This window comes from Protopterus annectens, chromosome 2.part2 (assembly GCF_019279795.1).
Source record: "Protopterus annectens isolate FY-2018-M chromosome 2.part2, PAN1.0, whole genome shotgun sequence".
In the NCBI taxonomy this organism is placed as follows: domain Eukaryota; kingdom Metazoa; phylum Chordata; order Ceratodontiformes; family Protopteridae; genus Protopterus; species Protopterus annectens.
Window position 1 is genome coordinate 593,127,159 of NC_056730.1, and position 21,828 is coordinate 593,148,986.

General features: G+C 42.5%; 1 protein-coding gene across 2 annotated transcripts in view; it reads left to right on the top strand.

Moving 5' to 3' along the window:
• CCT7 (chaperonin containing TCP1 subunit 7) overlaps positions 1-21,828 on the top strand; it is a 1,331,840-nt gene that overhangs the window by 959,890 nt on the left and 350,122 nt on the right. For both annotated transcript variants that reach the window (XM_044064044.1, XM_044064045.1), the window contains one exon: positions 16,731-16,919. In XM_044064044.1, coding sequence (XP_043919979.1) covers positions 16,731-16,919 — 189 coding nt within the window. The remainder of the gene's footprint in view (positions 1-16,730; positions 16,920-21,828) is intronic.

Sequence of the window (21,828 nt, forward strand, 5' to 3'; positions counted from 1 at the left end):
AAGGACAACTGACTCAATATTTCCATTTGATGGCAACAAAAACTCAACTCCCTGCAAGAAAAATTCTGCAGGCCTTGGGTTGCATGGCAACTTGCATACTACTAATTCCATATGCAAAACTGCATATGAGGAAACTACAATGGTACCTAAAGAGTGTCTGGTCTCAACACTGTCACAGTTTGGAAACAGTAATACCACTTATTCCTGGTCTTCAACAGGAGTTTCGATGGTGGGCTCAAGCCTGTCACCTCAACAAGGGACAGCCTTTCACTCAACCCACAGCCAGGCAAACACTGACAACAGATGCTTCGGATTATGCCTGGGGAGCACACATGGCAGGAAAATGTATTCAGGGCAAGTGGCCCACAGAACAAAGGCATCTTCACATCAATCAAAAAGAGATGCTAGCTGTACAAAATGCAGTTATAGCTTTCAAGGACCTTCTGCATCCAGGACAACTACCTCTAAAGACAGACAACACCACAGTTATGTGGTACATAACAAACAAGGGGGCACTCATTCATATCCCCTATGCAGACAAGCCATGACTTTGTTGAACACAGCACTGACCTATCAAGTTCATCTGCAAGCACAATTCCTGCCAGGAGAGAAAAACACACTGGCAGATGACTTAAGCAGAAACATCATGGATCCGCACGAGTGGAAATTACATCCACAAATGTTCAGGATGATAATACAGAAATGGTGGAGCCCGGACATAGATCTGTTCATATCCCCAATGAATTGCCAGCTACAGAAATTCTGCACAAGGACTTAGCACCCACAAGCATGGAAAGTGGATGCCCTCTCATTCAGCTGGAAAAACCTACAAGTATACGCTTTCCCGCCACTGCCTCTCCTTTCAAAGGTACTCATAAAAGCCAGACAAGCAAGGCCAAAGATGATTCTGATTGCCCCAGACTGGTACCCAATCTTAAAGAACTTAGCACAAGGACCACCATTGATTTTGCCTCAAATATCACAACTTCTGACTCAGCAAAACAATCAGATACTTCACGGCCAGCTCAAGACTTTAAACCTGGCTGCATGGAAGATTCCTTTGTCGAGCAAAACAATGCATCTCTCCAAAGCTGTTATGGATGTCATTCTGGAGGCCAGAAGGCCTAGTACCAGGAAAGCCTATTCGGATAAATGGAAGAGATTCTGTGCCTGGAACCAGGTTCACAACCTTGACCCTCTTGTCCCAAATATTCCTCAGATACTACAATACTTGACTGAGATGCTGGACAAGGGCCTGTCCTTTTCATCCATTAAGATCCATGCCTCTGCCATCTCTGCTAATTACAACACAGATCCACCAATTTTTTCTCATCCTTTAGTAAAACAGTACCTCAGAGGGGCTAAAAACATAAGACCGCCCCGTAGAGCACCAACTTCAACTTGGGACCTCAACTTTGTCTTGGAGAAATTAACTTTACCTCCTTTTGAGCCAGCTAACTCAGCAGACTTAAAATATGTCTTTTTGAAAACTGCTCTGCTCCTGGCAATAACCTCAGCACGAAGAATTTCAGAATTACAGGCACTAATGGCAGTGGAACCTTTCATCATATTCCACCAAGACAGGGTGTCTTTAAGAACAAACCCTAGTTTTATGCCAAAGGTGGTATCAAGTGCGACTCTAAACAAAATTATTCACTTGCCAACATTTTATCCAAATCCCACAGAATAAAGGGGAGAGACTACTGCATTCCTTGGACATACACAGGCAGTTAAGCTTCTACTTGGACAAAACTAAAGCTTTCAGAAAAACTGAGCAATTGTTTGTATCATATGCTGCAGGAACACAGGGAAAAGCCATTTCAAAACTGACCATTTCAAAATGGATAGGCCATTGCATACGTTTCTGCTATACACATCATGGGAAAACTGCACCTATCAACATTAGGTCTCATTCCACCAGGGCAACAGCCACTTCAACTGCCTCCCTCAGAGGAGTACCTACCGAGGACATTTTGGAAGCAGCAACTTGGAGTTCTTGTACATACCTTCACCAAGCGTTACCATCTGCTTCTTTACTCTAAATCCAGAGCTGGCTTTGTCACTGCAGTTCTGCAGTGCCTTATAGCCACCCCTAATGCCTTATAGAACCAGCCACCCTACCTCTGCTTTGGGATTCTACCCAATTGTGATGACTGCAGCAGTGTAACACGATGAACATAGTACAGTTTTGTAACTACCATAAATGTAGATGTTAGAGTGTATACACTGCTGCAGTCCAGGTTACCCTTCCTCCTTCCCCTCTTACTTGCTGTTACTTACCCTAGTATTCTACCCTTTGCTGCCTATGGGAAGTATTCGCTGGTAACATAAAGTATTTGATTGCTTTTCTTATGTGTGTTTTATTAGCAATTTACATTGCCTACCTTTTTGGGGGCACCTGACATCTGGGGCAAGAAAAACTGAAGAAAATGGCGTCAGCTGCATCTTGTATACCCCTGGCGCACTGACGTCAGGGAAGAAGTGACAGAAACCGATGCCGGACCAAGACTTTGGAACTCGGGCCAACTGCGGGGCCGCCTGACGGCAGGATAACCCCAAGTGTGATGACTGCAGCAGTGTATACACTCGAATATCTACATTTATGGTAGGTACAAAACTGTACTTTTCCCCAGTCTTTAAATTTTACAGGAACTACCCTGCAAAAACCTTTGTCAGAAGAGCCCCTGCTCTATCCACCTCTTCCACTTCTAGGCATAGAAAAGGGTCCAGGAAGGCACCCTCCCAAGCACTGCCCCTCCTCAACCTACCACGAGGCAGCCCTTTCAAGACAAATAATGTGCGACTGCCCCAACCATCTTCCCCTCTCATCCTGCCTCTCTCGTGGTCTTCCCCTTTGGAAAAAAGTAACTTCAGATTGCTGGATTCTGGCAATAGTGGAAAAGGGATTCATTCATTTCCTGGCAGGAAGAACCCTTTCCACAAGGCATCCCCTTCCCTGCCAGAAATCAGCTACACTTAATCTCGCAGGTTATCCAAGAGTTTCTCGCCCAGGGGACCAAGAAAACGTCCCCTAAGGCCAAGAAGGGAGGAGGATTTACTCCAGGTTATTCCTAGTAACAAAAAAGGATGGCCCTTGGAGGCCCATCCTGGACTTATCGTTCCTAAATCCCTTTCTTAAGGTCCCTTCCTTCAGAATGCTGTCACTACAAAGCCTTCTTCCTGAAACTGCTCCCCAAGCAAAGTCCCAAGCATCTGTGTTGACTGACTGCTTTGGAGCAGGGAGGGAAAAGGGGAGCCCTAGATTTAAGGATACTTCTTGTTTCCAGCAAAAGATTTATCTTCTGAGAAACTACAGAACTGTGATTTAAAAAGATAGATTGTTGATGCTGTGACCAAAGAGATTTCAGGTACCTCTGTGGCCTTCTCATGTGGAGTCTTGACAGTGGTATCATAAGAAAGGTAGATGCCATGCGACTCAAAATGTTGCAATATTTCTTCTCCATGGCCGAAGTCTGGTTGGGAACCCATAGAAATAGATCTAAATAAAGATCTATTTTTCCCTGTGGATGAAATTCTCTTTGAACTAAGATGTCTAGTTATCATTCCAGAAGCACAATCCTCTTTGAAGGAGTCAAGAAAGACATTTTAACGTTCTTTTGTAATCCCAGTTTGTGTAAGAGATTTATCACCCAAGAAAAAGATTCCTGATGCTTTGAAAAAGATTCTGCAAAGATAAGCAAGCTGTGTAAACGTGGGAAAACATGGGTATCGGTCTGCATTGAGCTGTAACTGGAGCTGGACACTCTGTGAACACTCTAGGTGTAGTGGATAGTCATGGGTAAGGCAGAGAACTGATAATGTGGTCCAGACACCCAAAACCTTACAAAAATTTCTGAAGTCTGGATGAATATTAATGTGATAAGCATCTTTTAAATCTAGCATTATCAGGAAACTTGGAGGAAAAAGAGGCAACAGGCTCTGAAGTGGGGTTGTTTTAGTTTTGGGCACCATCATAAACAGGTTCAGGAAAGAAAGATCCAGAACTGGTCTCCAAATATTTTCTTTCTCTGGCACAAGAAACATCCTCTAATAAAAAAAACCTTCTCCACCTGGGAAGGAAGTTACTGGTTCTCTGACCTGAAGGAGGCTTACCTCCACATTCCCATCTACCCAAACTACGGGAAGTACTTGTGTTTTGCTGAGCCCTCTTCACACTTTCAATTTACTGCCTTGCCCTTTGGTTTATCTACTGCACCAAGAGTCTTCACAAAGTGCCTAGCCCCAGCAGTAGCCTACTGCAGAACAAAGGGCATGCAAATCTACCCCTACATAGATGACCTCCTCATACTAGCAGAAAAGGAAGTCACCTTCAGGAATCATCTAATATTCACCATGTCCCTACTCCAGAGCTTGGGGTTTACTCTCAACCTGACAAAATCATCCCTCACTCCAGAACAAGACAAAACCTTCCTGGGCTGCAGGATAAGATCCAACCTGATGATGGCCTGTCTTCCTTCCCCATGACAAAGTATCCTCCCTAGTCAGCCACTTCCACGACCCCTGGTCACTCACCTCTCAGCCAGGCAGTTCTTGCACCCCCTTGGCAGCCACAGTTCCTATGCTAACTTTTGCCAGGCTGCACATGAGGAAGTTTCAGTGGTACCCAAGAAATGTCTGGTCACAACACAGCCACCCCTTGGACTTTCACGTACCCTTCTTGCCATGCCTAAAAACAGAACTGAGGTGGTGATTCCAGCAAGTACAGCCAAACCCAGGCTTACCCCTGCAACCCACCAGCCCAATACAGTTCATGCGCATGGATGTCTGTGATTTAGGGTGGGGAGCAACTATGAATGTACAAGCCCAATGGGAGCCCTCCCTCAAGGAAAAGCATATCAACATCAGGGAGATGACTGTGGTCCGTCTAGTCTTACAAGCTTTCCTCCCTCTTATGCAACCAGGACCCCTCCAAATCTTTACAGACAATGCAACTGTGAAGTAGTACATCAACAAGCAGGGGGACCAGGTATTACCTACTCTGCAAACTAGCAATACAAGCATTGGAGCTAGCCTCTCAACACAACATCTCACTGTAGGCAGTCTGTATTCCATTCCAGGACAACCATCAAATGGATGCCCTCAGCAGACCCTTCTCTCTCTGCATTATGAGTGGATGCTGCACAGAGATGTGTTCTTAGACATTGTCCACCAGTGGGTCACACCTGAAGTAAAGCCATTCCCCCCCCCACCCCCCCAGAACAGACAGTTATGTCTTTTTTACTCCAGGGATCCCTCCCCACTAGCCTGGAGAGTGGATGCCTTCTCCGTTTCTTGAAAGGACTGTTCCTTTATGCCTTCCCTCCCTTCCCACTCATCCAGAAAGTCCTTCTAAAAGTCCAGAGGGACAAACCGAGAATCTTGCTGTTCACTCCCTGTTGACAAAGACAGCATTGATTCCCCCTTCTTCAATCTCTAGCCGAGGGCAGTCTCACCACAAGTTGCCTCACAAGGTGGACCTGCTTACATGACAGAGGGGGAACTGTCATTCATCCACACCTGGAGATGCTCTGCTTAACCTTCTGGGTGATAAACTCTTGATCCCCTTCAGACACTGTACACTGAGGATGTGCTGTCTACCCTGCAAGAAACCAAATACCAGGAGGTCCTCTGTTTCCAAATGGGAAAGGTTCTCCAAATGGTGTCTCCAAAGACAAAGGGGCCCCTTCCAAGCGGATGTTCCTCCCGTCTTAGCTTCTGTGTGTGAGTTCATGAAGTCAGACCTTTCATATTCTTCATTGAAGGTCCACTTATCTGCCATTTCTGCCTGCTTATCTCTGGAGCCACCTCTACTTCTAGGTTGGATGTCTATTCCTAAAAGGGGTCCTACATGTTAGGCCACCAAAGAAACCTATTTCACCACCTTGGGACCTTAACTACGTGCTAGAAAAACTCACAATTGCACCCTTTGAACCAGCTAGCTCTGCTTCTCTGCAGATCTGCACATGGAAGACTGTCCTACAAGTAGCCCTTACTTCAGCCAGAAAGGTTTCAGAGTTAAAAGCAGTAATTTCATCTCCATCCTACACAGAGATAAGGTGACCTTTCGCACCAATCCCTCCTTCATGCCCACAGTGGTCGGTGAGCTGTCCCTCAATCAGTCTATTCACCTACCAACCTTGTTTCCTTCCCCACAGAATGACAGCGAGAGTACTCCACTCCCTGGATGTTCACAGACAATTAAGTTTCTATTTGGACAAAACCAAATCTATCAAAGTCCAGTCATCTCTTTGTGTCCTTCCACCCCTGGGCAAGGAGGTATCCAAACAAACTCTTTCCACTTGGATAAAGAAAACTCTTCTGCTACTCCTGCCATGGCAAACACTTATCTTATGGGGTCAAGGCACTCTCTACAAGGGCTGGGGCCTTCCTCAAAGACCTGGACACAACTACCATTCTAGAGGCAGCCATGTGGTCCTCTGCGCATACCTTCACCAAACATTACAAACTCCATGTCTCCAGAGCCAGGACAGGATTTGCAAGGGCAATCCTGCATGGATTCCTGGAATCTGCAACTGCTTCCACCACCCTTCCCTCTTCTTGAGCTGTGGCACTCTCTCACAGTAAGAATACTGCAGTGTGGAAGAGAAGGCCATCTATGGTTATGGTAAGATTTTACACAACTATTCTTTACTGCACTTTGCACCATGTCAGTGCCTTAGTGCTGTTAGATGTATAAAAATACAAACTCTTTTCATTCAGAGTAGTGGGAGAACTTAGCCTTGTTAAGATTAGTTAAAGTTTACTTAGAATTGTTTTCCATAAGTGTGACCACAGCCATGGCAAAAACAAAAACTATCTCAAAGGGAGGATGGGAGCCTAAGATAGGGTCCACATAGTGTGCAAGCCTGCGGCTTAAAAAGGATAACATAACATGTTTCGCATAATCTGATAATTCAAGGCATACACTGGACATGTATTATTGTGGTTTTTCCTGAAGTGCAGAGATTTCTAGGTACAAAGGAAACCGTCCAGCCAGCCGATGCATTCATAAATACCACCGTGCACTAGTATGAGGAACTGGACATATGTTATTGTGGTGTTTCCTGAAGTGCAGAGATTCTGGGTACAAAGGAAACTGTCCAGCCAGCCGATGCATTCATAAATTTCTGGACTTAGACATTTGGTGGGAGGATGGAGAGTCACCGTAACAATTGTTAAATTTAGTTACTTTGAGTAGTAGTTGGGAGGATCTTAGTGACCTGCCATTTGAGTAGGGCTGCACTGAGCTCTTGAGTGCTGGACAATTGTCTGGATGGTGGAAGATGGAATGAATGAAAGTTAGTTGTTTGAGGGATAGGAGACTGGGTAGTTCAATCCATTTTAGTTTATGAAATGTTGTAGAGTGATGTGATCTGTAAGGGAAGTTAGTAGCAAATCTTGCGATTTTGTTATAGCAGGAAACCAGTTTGTTTAAATCTGATTTTCTGAGAGTAATGAATACTGGTGAGGCATATAGAAGGGTAGAGACTAGATGTGTTCTGGCTATGGAATGTCTAGTTTCCTTGGTTAGATGTGGCTTAACTCTGTGTAGTGAGTCTAGCTTAATGTGGATGTTTTTGATAGAGCGAGGTGTTTGTCAAGTTATGACTCCAAGGAGTTTCGTGTGCTGGACAGGTTCGGTTTCAGTTTTATTGGCTGCGTAGATGGTGAGGAGGGAGCGTTGTCTGGAACTTTGCTATTAGTGAAGAGCATGGGCTTTGTCTTGTTTGGACTGAGTATGAGTTGAGAGTCTGAGAGATATATTTCAGTGTCTTGGAAAGATTGTTGGGTTGTTTGTAGGAGTTCTGGTAGGGAGGGAGCTGAACATATGAGGGAAGAGTTATCTGCATACTGAACGATGGTTGCAAGGTGGGTGGCTGTGCTGAGCCTGTTTGTGAGTATGGTGAAGAGCAGTGGACTGAGACTTGAGCCTTGGAGTATTCTTACTGAGACCAGTAATAGGGTGGAGAGTTCATTTTGCCACTTAACTGCTTGTTGGCGGTCAGTTAAGTAGTTGAGAAACCACAAGAGGGTTGGCTGGATTAAGTTTACGGAAGCTAAGCTCATTTAGTAGCTTTTGGTGGGATGCTGTATCAACAGTATTAGACATATCAAGAAAGATGGACTAAATGAGCTGGTTGTCATTTCTAAGCTGGTTGAGTATGTAAAACTAACTAGAGCAGTTGCACTGTGCTTAGGTCTGAGACCATGTTGAGATGCAGATAGAAGATTATTGCTTAGTAGATGGTGGAGGAGTCGTCTGTGTATGCATTTTTTCAAGAATCTTGGCTAAAGGAGGGAGGAAGGCAATTGGCCTGTAATTTGAGAACTCAGTAGAGGAGCCGCCTTTGTGAAGAGGGAAGATGCAAGAGACTTTCCAGAGTTTGGGGATGTACTGCTCAGCAATGGAACGGTTTATTAGGAGAGATATAGGGTAGGAGATGGCATTTGCTGCTAGCTTTAGAAATTCATTGGGGAGTTGGTCAGCTGTGAGAGAGGAGGGCTTTGATTGAAAAGGAATTGAGGGTTCTGTCTAATTCGTTAGAAATAGAAAAGAGGTTCTTGCTGTTTTTACTAAGGAGAATATAGTTGATAGTGTGAATTAAATTGTAAGGCGGTACTGTCTGTGGAATTTGTTGTGGTTGGAACTGGGATTATGATCTGTCCAGGCTTTAGTAGTTGCTTTGTCATGCCTGATTTTTTTTTTTTTTTGGCAAAGTTGTGTAATTGGCAGTAGGTAAAAAGGGAGTCTCGATTTTTGGTCTTGTGGTATAGGAACCAGGCGCTCTCTGTGTTTGAGGAGCTGCTTGGTGTCATTGGTAAGCCATGGTATGTGCTTGGAGTTAGAACAGGTCTTTCTAAGGGAGGTTAGGTTGTTTAAGATATTGAGGAATTTGTCATTGAAATACTGAACAGCCGAGTCAAGGTTCAGATATTTTAAAGGGGGGACCAGTCACATTGTTGCAGGAGGGATTTGAAGACTTAAGGGAAGAAATATCTTTTGTTGTGGACAAGTTTGTAAATGGCCTAAGAAGGTAAGTGGGTAGGTTGATTGCTTAGACTGTCAGAGACAGCCAGATTGGTGACAGAGAGGGTTTGTTTGCAAGTTTCCAGTCTAGGATTGATTCTTTTTTGCTATGTTTGTCAAATCTGGTAGAGATTGTATAATTTGACAGAAACCATGGAGGTGGATAAAATAGGAGGGATTTTTTGAGGAGCAGGTGTACCAGTCCATGATGAAAGCCACCATTATTGTTTCTTGATTAAAAATTGAGGCACACCAACAAAGAAGGTCTTCAGTAATGTCTGTGTTGTTACCTGGGGTGTATAACAAAGCAGAGTGTAGCGGGCTACCTGCCCTCAACTCAGTTTATAGGTCAATTTATAACCGAGTGCAATCACTCTATAGCCAGAGGATTATGAGGTCAAACTGATGTGAAGCTGAGTGATTTTTTTTTCCAGTCTGTGAATGAATTTGAATTTTTTTTTATTGTTTGCAAAGGCCAGTAGAGACATGTCAGTGAAGCTTATTGCCTAGTTTTCAAACAGCCTAAGAAATTGAAACAAAAAATCTTCTGATCACAGTGTTAGTGTTCTCTTATCAATATCCTGACCCTTATAAGCCAGTGAACATAAGCAAGTACAGTATATCCGCACTCTTGACAAAACAAAAATGTGACAAGAAGAAGAGTACAATATCAGCAGAGTAACTGATAAGACAGTGCTCAAAGAGCTTGTGTGTTTGTGTATGTAAGCTGGTGTGGGGAATAAAGACCCAAATAAATAGTAAGCCAGAATGCTGGTTGTGTTTCAGTATTATCTATATTCCCCCCACTGAAATTGAATAGTCACTGAATACCTGAAACTTTATAATTCAGGTGAATGCTGTTTTTCTTTGATGTGCATGAATGTTTTGAATACCAATACTGCAGCCTCTGGACCGCTGTGCATAATTTCTGACTAGCCCATATAGTTGCCGGGAGCTTGTGGGACCACCACACATACTTCTGTGCCCTCTTTAACATGAAAACCATTTGTTGTAGAGCTCTTATTGTAGCCAGGTATTTTCATCTTCCATCTTCGCATTCCGAAATGGCATCAGTAAGCCAACAATCTGTAGACATTCCAAAAAAAGTAAGGATAAAGATAGACAGACCACACAAAGCTAAGCCTTCCAACGCCTCTACCGCTAAGCAGGTCATCAGTTCTCTGGAATTCAGTGAGGCCCCTTCGCAGCTCCTGATGCCCGATTCGATACCTTTGCAGGCCTCTACTGAGACCCTTTCAGAGTCCGGTATGCCGCAGAAATCTTCTTTGTTGCCCAAGCCTTTGGTTGTCTCTGCATTGGTTGGGTCAGGAGCCATGATGCAGGCACCGGATTCCGAGGAGGTTTTTTGCACTACCAAATCTAGACAAAAAACATGGTCTCTGAGTACTGTTTCTCTCAGACCGAGGGATACTCTTAGGCCTTAGAAGTAAGGCCACTCCTAGGAAAACTACCTCTAGCCACCATTTTACTCCTGCTCCACCACCCCAATCTCAAATGCTTAAAATGGTGGAGGATCTTATCACCCTTATCATGGGTAGTCAGGCCACAACTTCTAAAAGGAAAAGACACCTTTCGCCTGAAATACTGACAGAACAGGATTCTGAGGAGTCTGATTATTCTGATTTTGAAAAGGAACAACCTCTTGACTGCTTATGTGGATTCAGATGCAGAGGAATCCATTCTTCTGCCTCCCCACCAGAAGATCTTTCCTTTGGGGAAACCCTTCACACCCTCCAGGAACATTTCCACTGAGAATCCCAGGACTTCCCTCAGTCTAAGAAAAGACAGAGTTTCTAGACCTGCCCCAGCACAGACCCTTGGCCATCCGTCCAATCTTAGAGGCGGTTGCTGATATCTTCCATGAATCCAGCTTAACTCCTGATGCCCTCCCACCTGCTCCCAAAAAACCTGACCGGTATTAGAGTACCAGATTCTCACAAATACCTTTACAGAAATCCTGCTGCAAACCAAACCCAGAGGTCATTACACAGGGACCAAAAGGAGCTAAGGCTAGTTCTGCAAAGAATCCTATTCCTTCTGACAAGGACTCCAGAGCTCTGGACAGATGGGATATTCAGAATTAGTTTTATTGAGCATTTTTATTATGCCTATTAAGAATACCAAGTTATTTTCTTCAGTGAGTTTACATTTAGTTCGGACACTTTGTTGCATGATCTGAAATGACTAGCATCTTTACTTCATAGCTACTTCACTAGGCTATTGAGCCATGAAGATTTTTAGAAGCCTAGCCCTGCATTCCCATGACATTTTTAGCACTTGTAATTTAAGTATGAATAATCCATTAGAGACGAGGGTGCTAAACCAGGGAAGAATTTGCAGTTTCCAATTTATTCTTTCAGATTACATTTGAATAGAATAAGGGAAGCACTTTGTTTTATGTGGATAGGAAAACTATCCTTCCACACATATTCTATTAATGTTGTAGAAGAGATTAAGGTCTCTTGAGTAGGTGTTTGCCCCCGTTGAACTTGCTGATGTGCAGTAGATCTAAGAAGATGTGGTCTGTTGAGGATCTGTATGTGAGACCGAGATTACCCCTCAGTCCGTATGATACTGATAAAGAGGTACAAGTCTTTGAGATGATTATTGTAGCGTCTTGATTTTCTTCGTGAAAAAGCCTTGTGGTCATTCAAGTTGTGTTAAGTGTTTGGGCAGGTACATACTGAAGAGGGTGTATAGTCAATATCTGACATAATAAGTACCAAATATAGTGGAATGTTCACATCCTTGGACGTAGACTGTACACCCTTACTAATAAGCTGCACGATGAAAAAACACTTAGAAAAGTGGATACATGGTGATTGAAGAGCAGTTTTTTGTCCACATAGGTTCCCAGGCTCTAAACTACCAGATCAGTTTTCAGGGGTGTGTTGTCAGTGTGATAGTTACAGGGTATGTTATGCTTTCCAAAGGAGACCGTTATACATTTTTTTTTGACAGTTGTAATCCATGCTTATGACACCAGGTATTTATTTAGGAAAGGCTCTCTTGGAGGATTTTTGTGTTCTGTTGCGACTTTTATGATGGCACTAAGTTTGCAGTCATCTGAAAATTTGGTCAGCCATTAACACTGAACATTAGCTTTGACTTTTAGGACGTAAATGCCAAAGAGAAATAATCCAAGGACTGAACCTTGTAATACAGTACTAGTGACAAGTTCTTTTGAGGAAATAAAGCAGGATATCCTAATTTTCTTGGTTCTGTTTGTGAGCCAGTGTGCTGTCCAATGAGTTACAAAGGGATTAACATTTAGCAGTGAAGGTTTATCAACAATACCAGAGTGTGAGATGGTGTCAAATGATTTTGCAAGGTCTAGACATGTAGTGATACCAACTTTTCCCTCATCCATTACTTCATTGAACTTTTTCTAGAAGTCAACTAGATTGAGCAGGCATGATCTTCCATTGACTAAAGCAAACTGATTTGAGTCATGAGTTTGTAGGTTACCCTTGTCCTTGCTTATTAATTCCATAATCCTTTCCATAGCCTTACAGACAAGGCTGTTTGGACTTATGGATCTGTAATTACCTGAGTCTATTGACACCCCTCCTTTATGCAGGGGTGGGGGTAATGATGCTGTCCTCCATTTGTGTTGTACAGAACCTGTTTGGAAGCTGTTATTGAACCAGCCTGTATAGGGTTTTGACATGTCCTGTTTCAGGTTGGGCAGTGGGCAGCCTGGTATGTTATCTGGCCTTCTAGATGCACTGTTCTTGGCCTTGGAAAAATGCTTTGAGGAAATTTTATTAGGAGATTTGAAGGGAGATGTAGACTTCAGTATGTAATCTGGGTTTTTAGAGGGAGAGGGGGAGATGAAGTTATTGTTAAATGTATTTGCTAGTAAACTGGCTATGTCCCAAGGATCTGAGTATGTGATGCCATTTAGTCTTTGTTGTCTGCTGTACAGAGCATTGTTTCTGAGGTTTCTAACATAGTTAAGTAAGTCCTTATATTTGTGCTTTGCCTGTTTGGCTATTTTACCTCCTAATCTAGCTTTGGTTGATTTGATCAGGGTCCTGTGTCCCATAAGTTTAACAAGAGCATGTTTGACATTTCAAGAGTAATACATTTATTATTGTGTGCAATGCATTCTTTTTTCTTTTATTTTAGTGCCTGTTTATATTTGGGTTCCACCACCACAGGGGTTTATTTTTAAATTTGGTATTGTATTTACTTCAGAGGTAGTCAGATGCATCTGTGCAGACACTGTATTCACAAGTGCATAGAATTTAGCTGTGAAGGATTCTGCATATGCATTCGTAAGAACTAGTGATAGACTTCTGGTAATCAGACTCCAGTATAAGAATAGGGCACTAGTCATAATCTCAGCCTGTGGCCCCCCCCCCCCCAATCAGGGTTGAGATAGCAAAGAAAATAGTGCGTTCAGGCAGCAGTTGGAAGACCTACTAAATAAAGCAGGATACCAAAAGTTTGTGTTTATAATAGGGAACTTTAATGCACATATTGGGATGGACAGAACAGAATGAGGACTGCCTGGATCCACATGGGTTGGGCAAAAAGAGTAAAGGAGAGGCCATTCTAGACTTCTGTCTGGCATATGGGTTGGTGGTGGCTAGTGCATGGTTCAGCAAGAGACGGTCTTAAGGTCACGTACAAGACTGGCCAACATCCAACTTGGGTAGACTTTCTACTAGTAAGGAAACGACATTAGGGTTAAGGCAGCAGTTACAAAGTCATCCCAAGTGAAATAGCCAAACTCCAGTGTAAACCACTGCTTGACACAATCATCTGCAAGTAGTGATTAGATAAAGCTCTAAATTCAACAGACTAGGTTGATGATGTGGAAGTTGACTGGAGACAGAGCAAGAATTCAAGGAAGTATTTGAGGCTCTTGCACCCCAGGAAGGAAAGAAAATAGTTGGAGTGTAAGATGAATGGCAGCACCTCAAAACATTATGTGCGAGAACTGTAGAACAGATATCCAGCTGAGCCAGTTATGGAAGTAAGGTACATAAGGAAAGCTGGTGGTAGAATGCAGAAGTCCTGGAAGTTATCAAAAGAAAAGAGGATTCCAGGAAAATATGGGAGCTAGGAAAGACAGACCAGGCTAAGAAGCAGTACTGGTTGGCCAATGGGCTAAGGGAGGAGTTGCAATAGCAAAGAACAAGGCATCAGGCACTCTACCAGCCTCTGGAACGTGAATCATTAGATGACACAAAGAAAGTTGCAAGTGAAAGACAGAGTGGCAAAAGTGATGGTAATCAAACACCCTTCATAATGGATGCCAGCAACAGCCTGCTCACCAGTGCACAGGACATCAGAGGCTGATGGAAGGAGTAGTTCCAGCATCTTCTGAATGAAAGAAATCCCACAGAATCCCCCCCACCCCCACCCCGAGACACAGCCTAGGATGAAAGAGGGAGAGAGTCCACCCTAGAGGAAGTAAGAACAGCACTAAGGAAAGTGAAGTTACAGCAGGGTCATTTGAGGTCATGGCAGATATGATAGAGATGTTGGATGTAGAAATGCCTCCAAAGTGCACTCTTAGCAGTATGGAGAGGAAAGGCGTGTCCCAGATACTGGAGAGTAAACATAATAGTGCTGATGTACAGGAGCAACGGGGACATTCTCAACTGTGGGCAAGGTGTCCTACTCCTGTAAAACTGCAAGAAAGTCCAGGGGGAGGGATGATTGATAAATGATTAAGCATAGTAGTAGAAAGTAGAAAAGGAGATAAACAGTTTGAATTCAGATCAGGATGCAGCAGAACTGACCCCATGCTTGCAGTGAGACGGATAGATGAAAGTTAGAGATGAGGAAAGAGTCCAACTGAACATTCCTAGACTTGTGGTGCATATTACAAGTTCTCAAGAAAGCTGATTTGAGCAGTCCTGGGATGGTTCAAAGTCCTAGAAACATCTGTAGAATTAATGCAAACTTTGTACAAGGACCTAATGACACAAGTGCAAACAGTGTCTGGACTCACCAAGAGTTTCCCAGTGGGAGTGATGTGCGTCAGGGTTCAGCTATGAAATGAGCAGAAGCCCAAATACCCCCAATTACAGAGAAGATCAAAGGGAACTGATTACAGTGGTTGGGCACATGTGCAGGAAAACAGAAGATAATCTGGTGAAGAAGATTTGAGACAGAGAGCAAGACGGCAAGACAAAAATAAGGGTGTCCTGCAAGGAGATGGATGGATTACATGAGAGAAGACCTGTGACAGTCAGGCGTGATTGTTGAAGGTAGAGGAGTGAATTGTATAGAGTGAGATGGTGACAGTTGACTTGATACCCTGGCCCCATATAAGAAAATATGATAGAAGAGGAATGATGATTCCACATATGCAGTAGGATCATCAGGTTGGAGAGGGATGTTGAATTTAGCCAGGTCGTCACTCAGTTTTAGTAGATTAACCTTCGCATAATCTCTAAATACTGAGGTGTTTGAATATGTTTCCACCTTCAATCTTATGGAGAATGTGACTGATTTATGGTCTGATTTGACTAAGGAGGAAGTTTCAACTGGAGGGGAACAGAGCTGTCCCATATTAGTGAGGACCAAGTCCAAGATTTTGTCTCCCCTAGTTGGAATTAGGCTGTTTAGTCCAGGTAGTTTGTATTTATGAAGTCCAGCAATCCTTGTGCATATATGCTGGGGATGTTCAAGTCTTCCATTTGATGGAAGGGTAGTTGAAGTCCCTAAGGAAATGGTGTTGGCCTGTGAAGAGGGACTCCATACCTGTCAGGTTGGAGGTATGGGCCAAGGGCTCCTATAAGTAGTTATGATACAAGATGATTTGTTAATGGTTAAGTTGGATGTGGAACTTCTAAGTCATTATCCTGTCTAACAAGCCTGGGGTGAAATTTTGTTTTGCAAATATGTAGACACACTAACACCTTTAGTGCCTTCATCTACTTTGGTGGACTTACATGCTAGGTGATAGAAACCCTGCAGTGATGGAGTTCTGTCCAGTGGTCTTGAACTACATCTTCATTACAGTGCATATATGGACGCACTCCAAGGTAAACAGTGCCTATAGGGAGTGGATTTTTTTTTAATGAGAGTCTTAGAGTCCAGCAGCAATACCTTTGTTATCCAGATTCTGTTTGGTTAAGTATGAAGCTTTTTGAAGACTGACATTGCCTGAAAAAGACACTATGGGGGATGGACAAGGTTTTGGCTAATATACTAAAGCCTTGGCAGAATAGGTGTATGCCATCCCTAGAAAAGCAGTTAGGTCAGTTTATATTGGACCCCTCTTGAAAGACACCAAAACCTAAGCCAATTGTTGAAGTTAGTAATCTTTTATTCCTATTGCAGTTTGTATTTATGATGTGGGTTTTACTGGTAGAAAGTATGGATTGCCGCAGGTTTTAAGTCAGCATTATTTGGTTGGTTACAAAAAAAAAAAACTTGTAAATGCTTAAACATTGCACAGTTTTACAGAATTTATCCTAAACTAGACCTGTAGATACTAACTTTTTATTCTTATAACTTTACAAGATGCTGCTGTATTGATGGTTCTTTATATTGTAAATGGTATAAAAGGATGAATCTGAATCATGGTGTGATCAGAACATAAAATTGCAAGTGCTGAATTTCACCTGAGTTGTCAATGTCCATGCTTGTAGGATGTACTTTGTGCCTGCCAGTGTCTGTTTTACACCATTTTAATTGATAACTGTTTATGTTTCAGGACTACCAAGCCATTGTTGATGCTGAATGGAACATTTTGTATGATAAGCTGGAAAAGATAAACTTGTCTGGTGCCAAGGTTGTCCTATCCAAACTTCCCATTGGAGATGTCGCCACACAGTATTTTGCAGACAGAGACATGTTTTGTGCAGGCAGAGTTCCCGAGGAAGATCTTAAGAGAACTGTGATGGTATGATGTACAGTATAAAGTGATTCTGCTCCCTGTGTGTGGCAGGATGTGCATTTTTGAACAGTGTATTTGGTTCTGCATTCCATTTTGAAATGTGCTGTGGTTCTCTTTTGTCAGTAATGTGTATTTGTTCCTTAATTTGTCAGTAAATTGTTTGTAATTGATAGTTTTGTTTGGTGATGCTTCCTTACTCCTTGTGTTGGTGTACCTGTGGTAGTGTTCTTATATGGTTTATTTGAAAATTTGCATAATGTTAGTAGCAGTTATACATTCATTTCAGTGCAGAAATGACTTGGTTTCTGAGCTTTGTTCCTTCTTTACCCTCATATTTTGCAGAGTTAAATTGAATTTTGCTTTCATTGCATTCTAAAGACCAGGTTCCTAGTGAAGGAGCTGAGGAGCAGTCATGGAAATGTTCAGCATATAGATCACTGTTGCAGTAGCCTAAACTGTGTGGGTCCTACCCTCTTGTGAATGTCTGGCTTTCAAAGCTTTTGGGTGCCTTTCATATGCTCTGTGTGGAGCTATATAAAAAGGCAGCGTTAATCTAGTCAGAGCTGTTTTGCCGAAAGTGCACTCCTTCAGTGGACTGTTGAAACTGCCAAAGAGGCCAGTGATTCTGCAAGGCTGGGCAGATGAGCCTCAGATGTGAAAGCTTTCCACTAAAAATGTTTTTCTGAGAAAAAATATTTTTTTTCTTGTCTCATGTATTGTGTTTTGCTTGGAAATGTATTGTTTTAGGACTGTCATTGCATTTCTGAGAGATTTGATATATAAATGGTTATGTGAACTATTTGTGTGAAAATTTATTTTTTTGACTAAGTTTAGGCAGGGTTTTTGTATTTGTGTTTTTGGGGAAGGATACTGTCCTCATTAGGGGGGGGGTGTCGGTATTTGACTTGAGAACCATTTGTTCTCTACCATACCTTGTACCGACTTGTCCAAGCACTGCTATCTGATTATCTGATTTTGAGATTTTTTTCTCAGTTTGCCAGTGGAGCATCCACTGGTATTATGCTGTTTTGCATTCCCTGTCCACAAAAACAAGTAACATGCCTGGGAGTTTTGTCAGGTCAGCTCCTGTTTTGCCTCAACTGCTGGAGAGTGACTCTGCTGCAGCCACTTATTCCACAAATCACTCATCTTTGCTCCTGTTTCCCTTGGTATGGCATATGCAGCCACAAAAGACTAGGGGATAACACCATCTTTTGACGAGGTAGGGATGTCCTTGACATGCAAAGCGACCCCAATCTTGTCTTTGTCAGGGGAAGGGGGCAGGTGAAAGTTCTTATTAGCTATGATGTAGAGTCTCTTATCAGAGACTAGTATGCCTTTGTTGAGTTTATTTTCCAAGAAGATTCCCAGAAAAAGAGAATGGTATGAGAAAACCTTCCAGTCTCCAGTTTCTTTTCCAATGGACATGGAAGATTTACATGAGGTATGCTAGGAGCTTATTTTTGTTTTTCCTTGCCTTCTTGTTCAGGCAAGGAAAAATAATTTCATCTTTTTCTGTCTTGGATTTTCAGCCAGAGGAGCAGGCATTGCAGAGTGTGATGATTGTATGCAAGGTATTTCTTTATATGGGTATTCTGATTCTGGGAAAAATAAGCTTTCATACTTCCTTTTTGAATATTTATCCTTTTCTGACTTTTAACTTGGATGAAAGTGTTTTCATTGACAGCCAAGTGAAATTCCTATGGCACTGAATATAAACGTGTTACGCTTTTTTACAGTTGAATGCACCTGATGATGTAGCTGCTTTTCTTGTATTTGGCTGCTATTGAGCATGTGTTTTTTTTCCACCGTATCTAGCTGACCTGATTGTCAGACTTGTTAGGGGCAGGAGACTAATGTTTTTTTTTAATAAAGCCTCAAAAAGTCAGGGGCAGTCCTATCAGCAAGCATTATCTGCCTGTGCATGCTCTTATCCCCTTCCACCCTTGCAGCCTGTCCACCTCTCTTTGCGGTGGCTTCTGTGCTGAATCAGATTGTTACAGACAGGTGGTTTTTACCGTAATCCAGACGTTGGCACAGGCAGTAATAGAACCAGTGCCTCACTGCCATTTGGGCAAGGGCCTTTACTCAAGATTTTTCTGCTAACAGAAAGGGAAGGATCCTTGAAGCCTGTACTGGATCTCTACTTTATAATCCCCTTCTGTCCTTTGTACCTCTGCTTCCTTCTATAGCTTTTATGGTAAAGCTAGATGTTAAAGGTTACTTGTCGCCACATTCCCAGGGGCAAGCAGTTCAGGCATTAAAGGTTAGATTTGTCTGGCTTACTTTCAGTTGTCTGTATTACCCTTTGGATTTCTCTGCATCAGGGGTGTTTTTGATAAATGTCTAGCTCCAGTCATTGCTTATTGCTGACTTCTGAGCATTCATGTTCTGTATTGGAAGAATGTTTTATCTTGACTGACTTTCCATCTGTCAGGAGTCTTTAGAAACTGTTAAGAATCATCTTTTGAGTCTTGAGTTTTCAATTTAGTTTAAGAAGTTTTCGTTCCTTCCTTCTCTCAGAATTATATCCTGGGATGGATGTTGGATTCTGCCCTGGGAAGAGCTTTTCTTCCTGCAGACTAACTGCAGATGTTTCTGCATTATTCCCTTGAGTTTCTTCAGTAAAACCCACGTATCTTTTAGGAATTTCTTGGGTTTTTGAGGTGCATGACATAGGGGGGTTCTCATGCTTTCCCTGGCCAGAAGTCACATGAGGAAAATACAATGGGACTTCAGATTAGTCTGGATTCAGCATCTACATGCTTTGTCCTTTTAGATTCCAGTTCTGGGATTTGCAAAGAGGGCAATTCTATAGTGGCTAGAGCAGTTCTTTTACATTCCACATCCTTTATTCTCCTTTCTCCCTTCTAATCTCCTCTGTTCCAGTCTGCCACTACAGATTCATCAGACCGATTGTGGGGTATGTTTTCCAAGGGGGTAAACTTGTAAATTCTTTGGAGTCCTCAAGACAAGCAGTAACACTTTTTAATGTCACAGAGATGTTGGCAGTGATTAATGGCTGGAAAGAAGTAAGTAATCTCTGGTTCCTAGTACGTCTGTACATTTACACAGACAGCAGCACGGTGATGTGGTACCTAAACTGACATGAAGGTATTGGATCTTACTTTCTTTGCAGACTTAATATGATAGCATGGAGATAGTAGCTTAGCTCAGTTTGATTCTCTAAGATTCAAACATTCTGTCAGAGCAAATTTTATTGTAGACAAGCTCTGCAGGACCATGATAGACCCCCACTTATAGCAGCTTCACTATACCTCCCAACCATACTGAATTACTCATTTTTTATTGAATTTTGGGGTCCAAATAATGTGGTGCCACAACCCCCGAGTGGCACCCCTTCATTTCCGACTTTTTTGCTGCTTTTTTAAATTTTTTTCGCTGTTTGAGCTGACGTCATCACCTGTGCGATGACGTCAGCTTCTTTGGGGCTACCAGCCTGTCAGAAATGAGCAAAAGCTCACGTTCACGTATTTCCGGCTGGCTTTTTGAATGGATGTGTGCGCGGGAAGTGTTGGTCCAGATGCGAGCAGTTATTTTTATTCAAATGGAGTCAGAGCAGTATTACCTTTATTTGTCTGTTCACTGTGAACGTAATGGAGCAATTATTTCAAATTTGTCTGTTCGTAATGGAAGAATTCTGGCTGGAGCAGTACTGCAGAGCGAACGGAAAGGATTGAAGTAGGGTGTGTGTGTGTGTCTGTGCGTGTCCCAATTTAATACACCTGGTGTCTAGAGGTACATAGGCTCAAACCCTGTCCCTTGGGTACAGGGTAAAAAGAGCCTAAAGTCCCTAGCCGCCACCACTTGTGAATTTATGCCTCATATTTTTGATCTGTTCGTCATAAAGTCTGTGGTTTCAGGATTTTTGTGGCAATCACTGAAGGATTGAATTCACTAAATAATGACAGGCATTTGAATTTCAGACTTCATATTCTTCAGAAAATAAATGGTAGCACAAAACTTTTTATTCTAGCAATTTTCTAAGTTTATAAGATAAATTTGTCCCTATTTTGGGGCTGTATTCCCCCATTATTGGCTTTGTACAGGTTTTTTGTGCCAAGAGGTTGAGAGCTTGGTGACAAGTGAAAACTGAATTCACTAAATGATAGCCATTTAATTTTCAGTCTTCCTATCTTTCAGGAAACTGCTGATTTGGCGTTGTGGTATGTTTTTCTGACTATAGTGCACAGGGTCCTGGGTTCAAGACATCGTGGTAACCTAACATTTTAGCAACTTTCCAAAATGTTTGTCGCCCCCACCCAAAAAAAGAAACTGAAATTGAAAATAAGTGCAAGAAACTGTGCAAGATGCCTATGGCTTACACTACTGTCATTTTATTTTATATATAGATATAGATATTGTGTGGGTGTGGAAGTAGACTTTTATGATAGAAATGTTCTGAATTAGGCAGATGTTCTTCATCTCACATTGCTGCAGTCCTTACACTTGGGTAGTCCGCTGTCCTCGGTCGGCCCGAATATCAAAGTATAAGGCTGACGTTGGTCAAGGCGCATTTGACTGACATCAGGACGTCAGGGTACAAATGCGCATGACCGACGTCATATCCTCAGTCTTTTTTGCCGCATGGTCCGATGCAGAAGCAGCTTTGCAAGTGCCGGTTGGCGTTCTGAGATTTTTCGATTTCGAAGTTTCAGACAGAGTTCAAAGTTGGCGAAGTACCCCGTTGGGGAATATTTTAGTTTTTTCTTGCCTCAGTGATTTACCGGATGTCAGAAAAAGTCAATAATTGCATTTCTTGTGGGAAACAGATACCGCATAGAGATTATCATACTTTGTGTATTCCTTGTTTAGGGCCTGAGCACGACGTTGTTGGGTGTCGCTCTTGTGCTAGATTCAATAAACGCACTATAAAGAGAAGGTTGGATTGTGC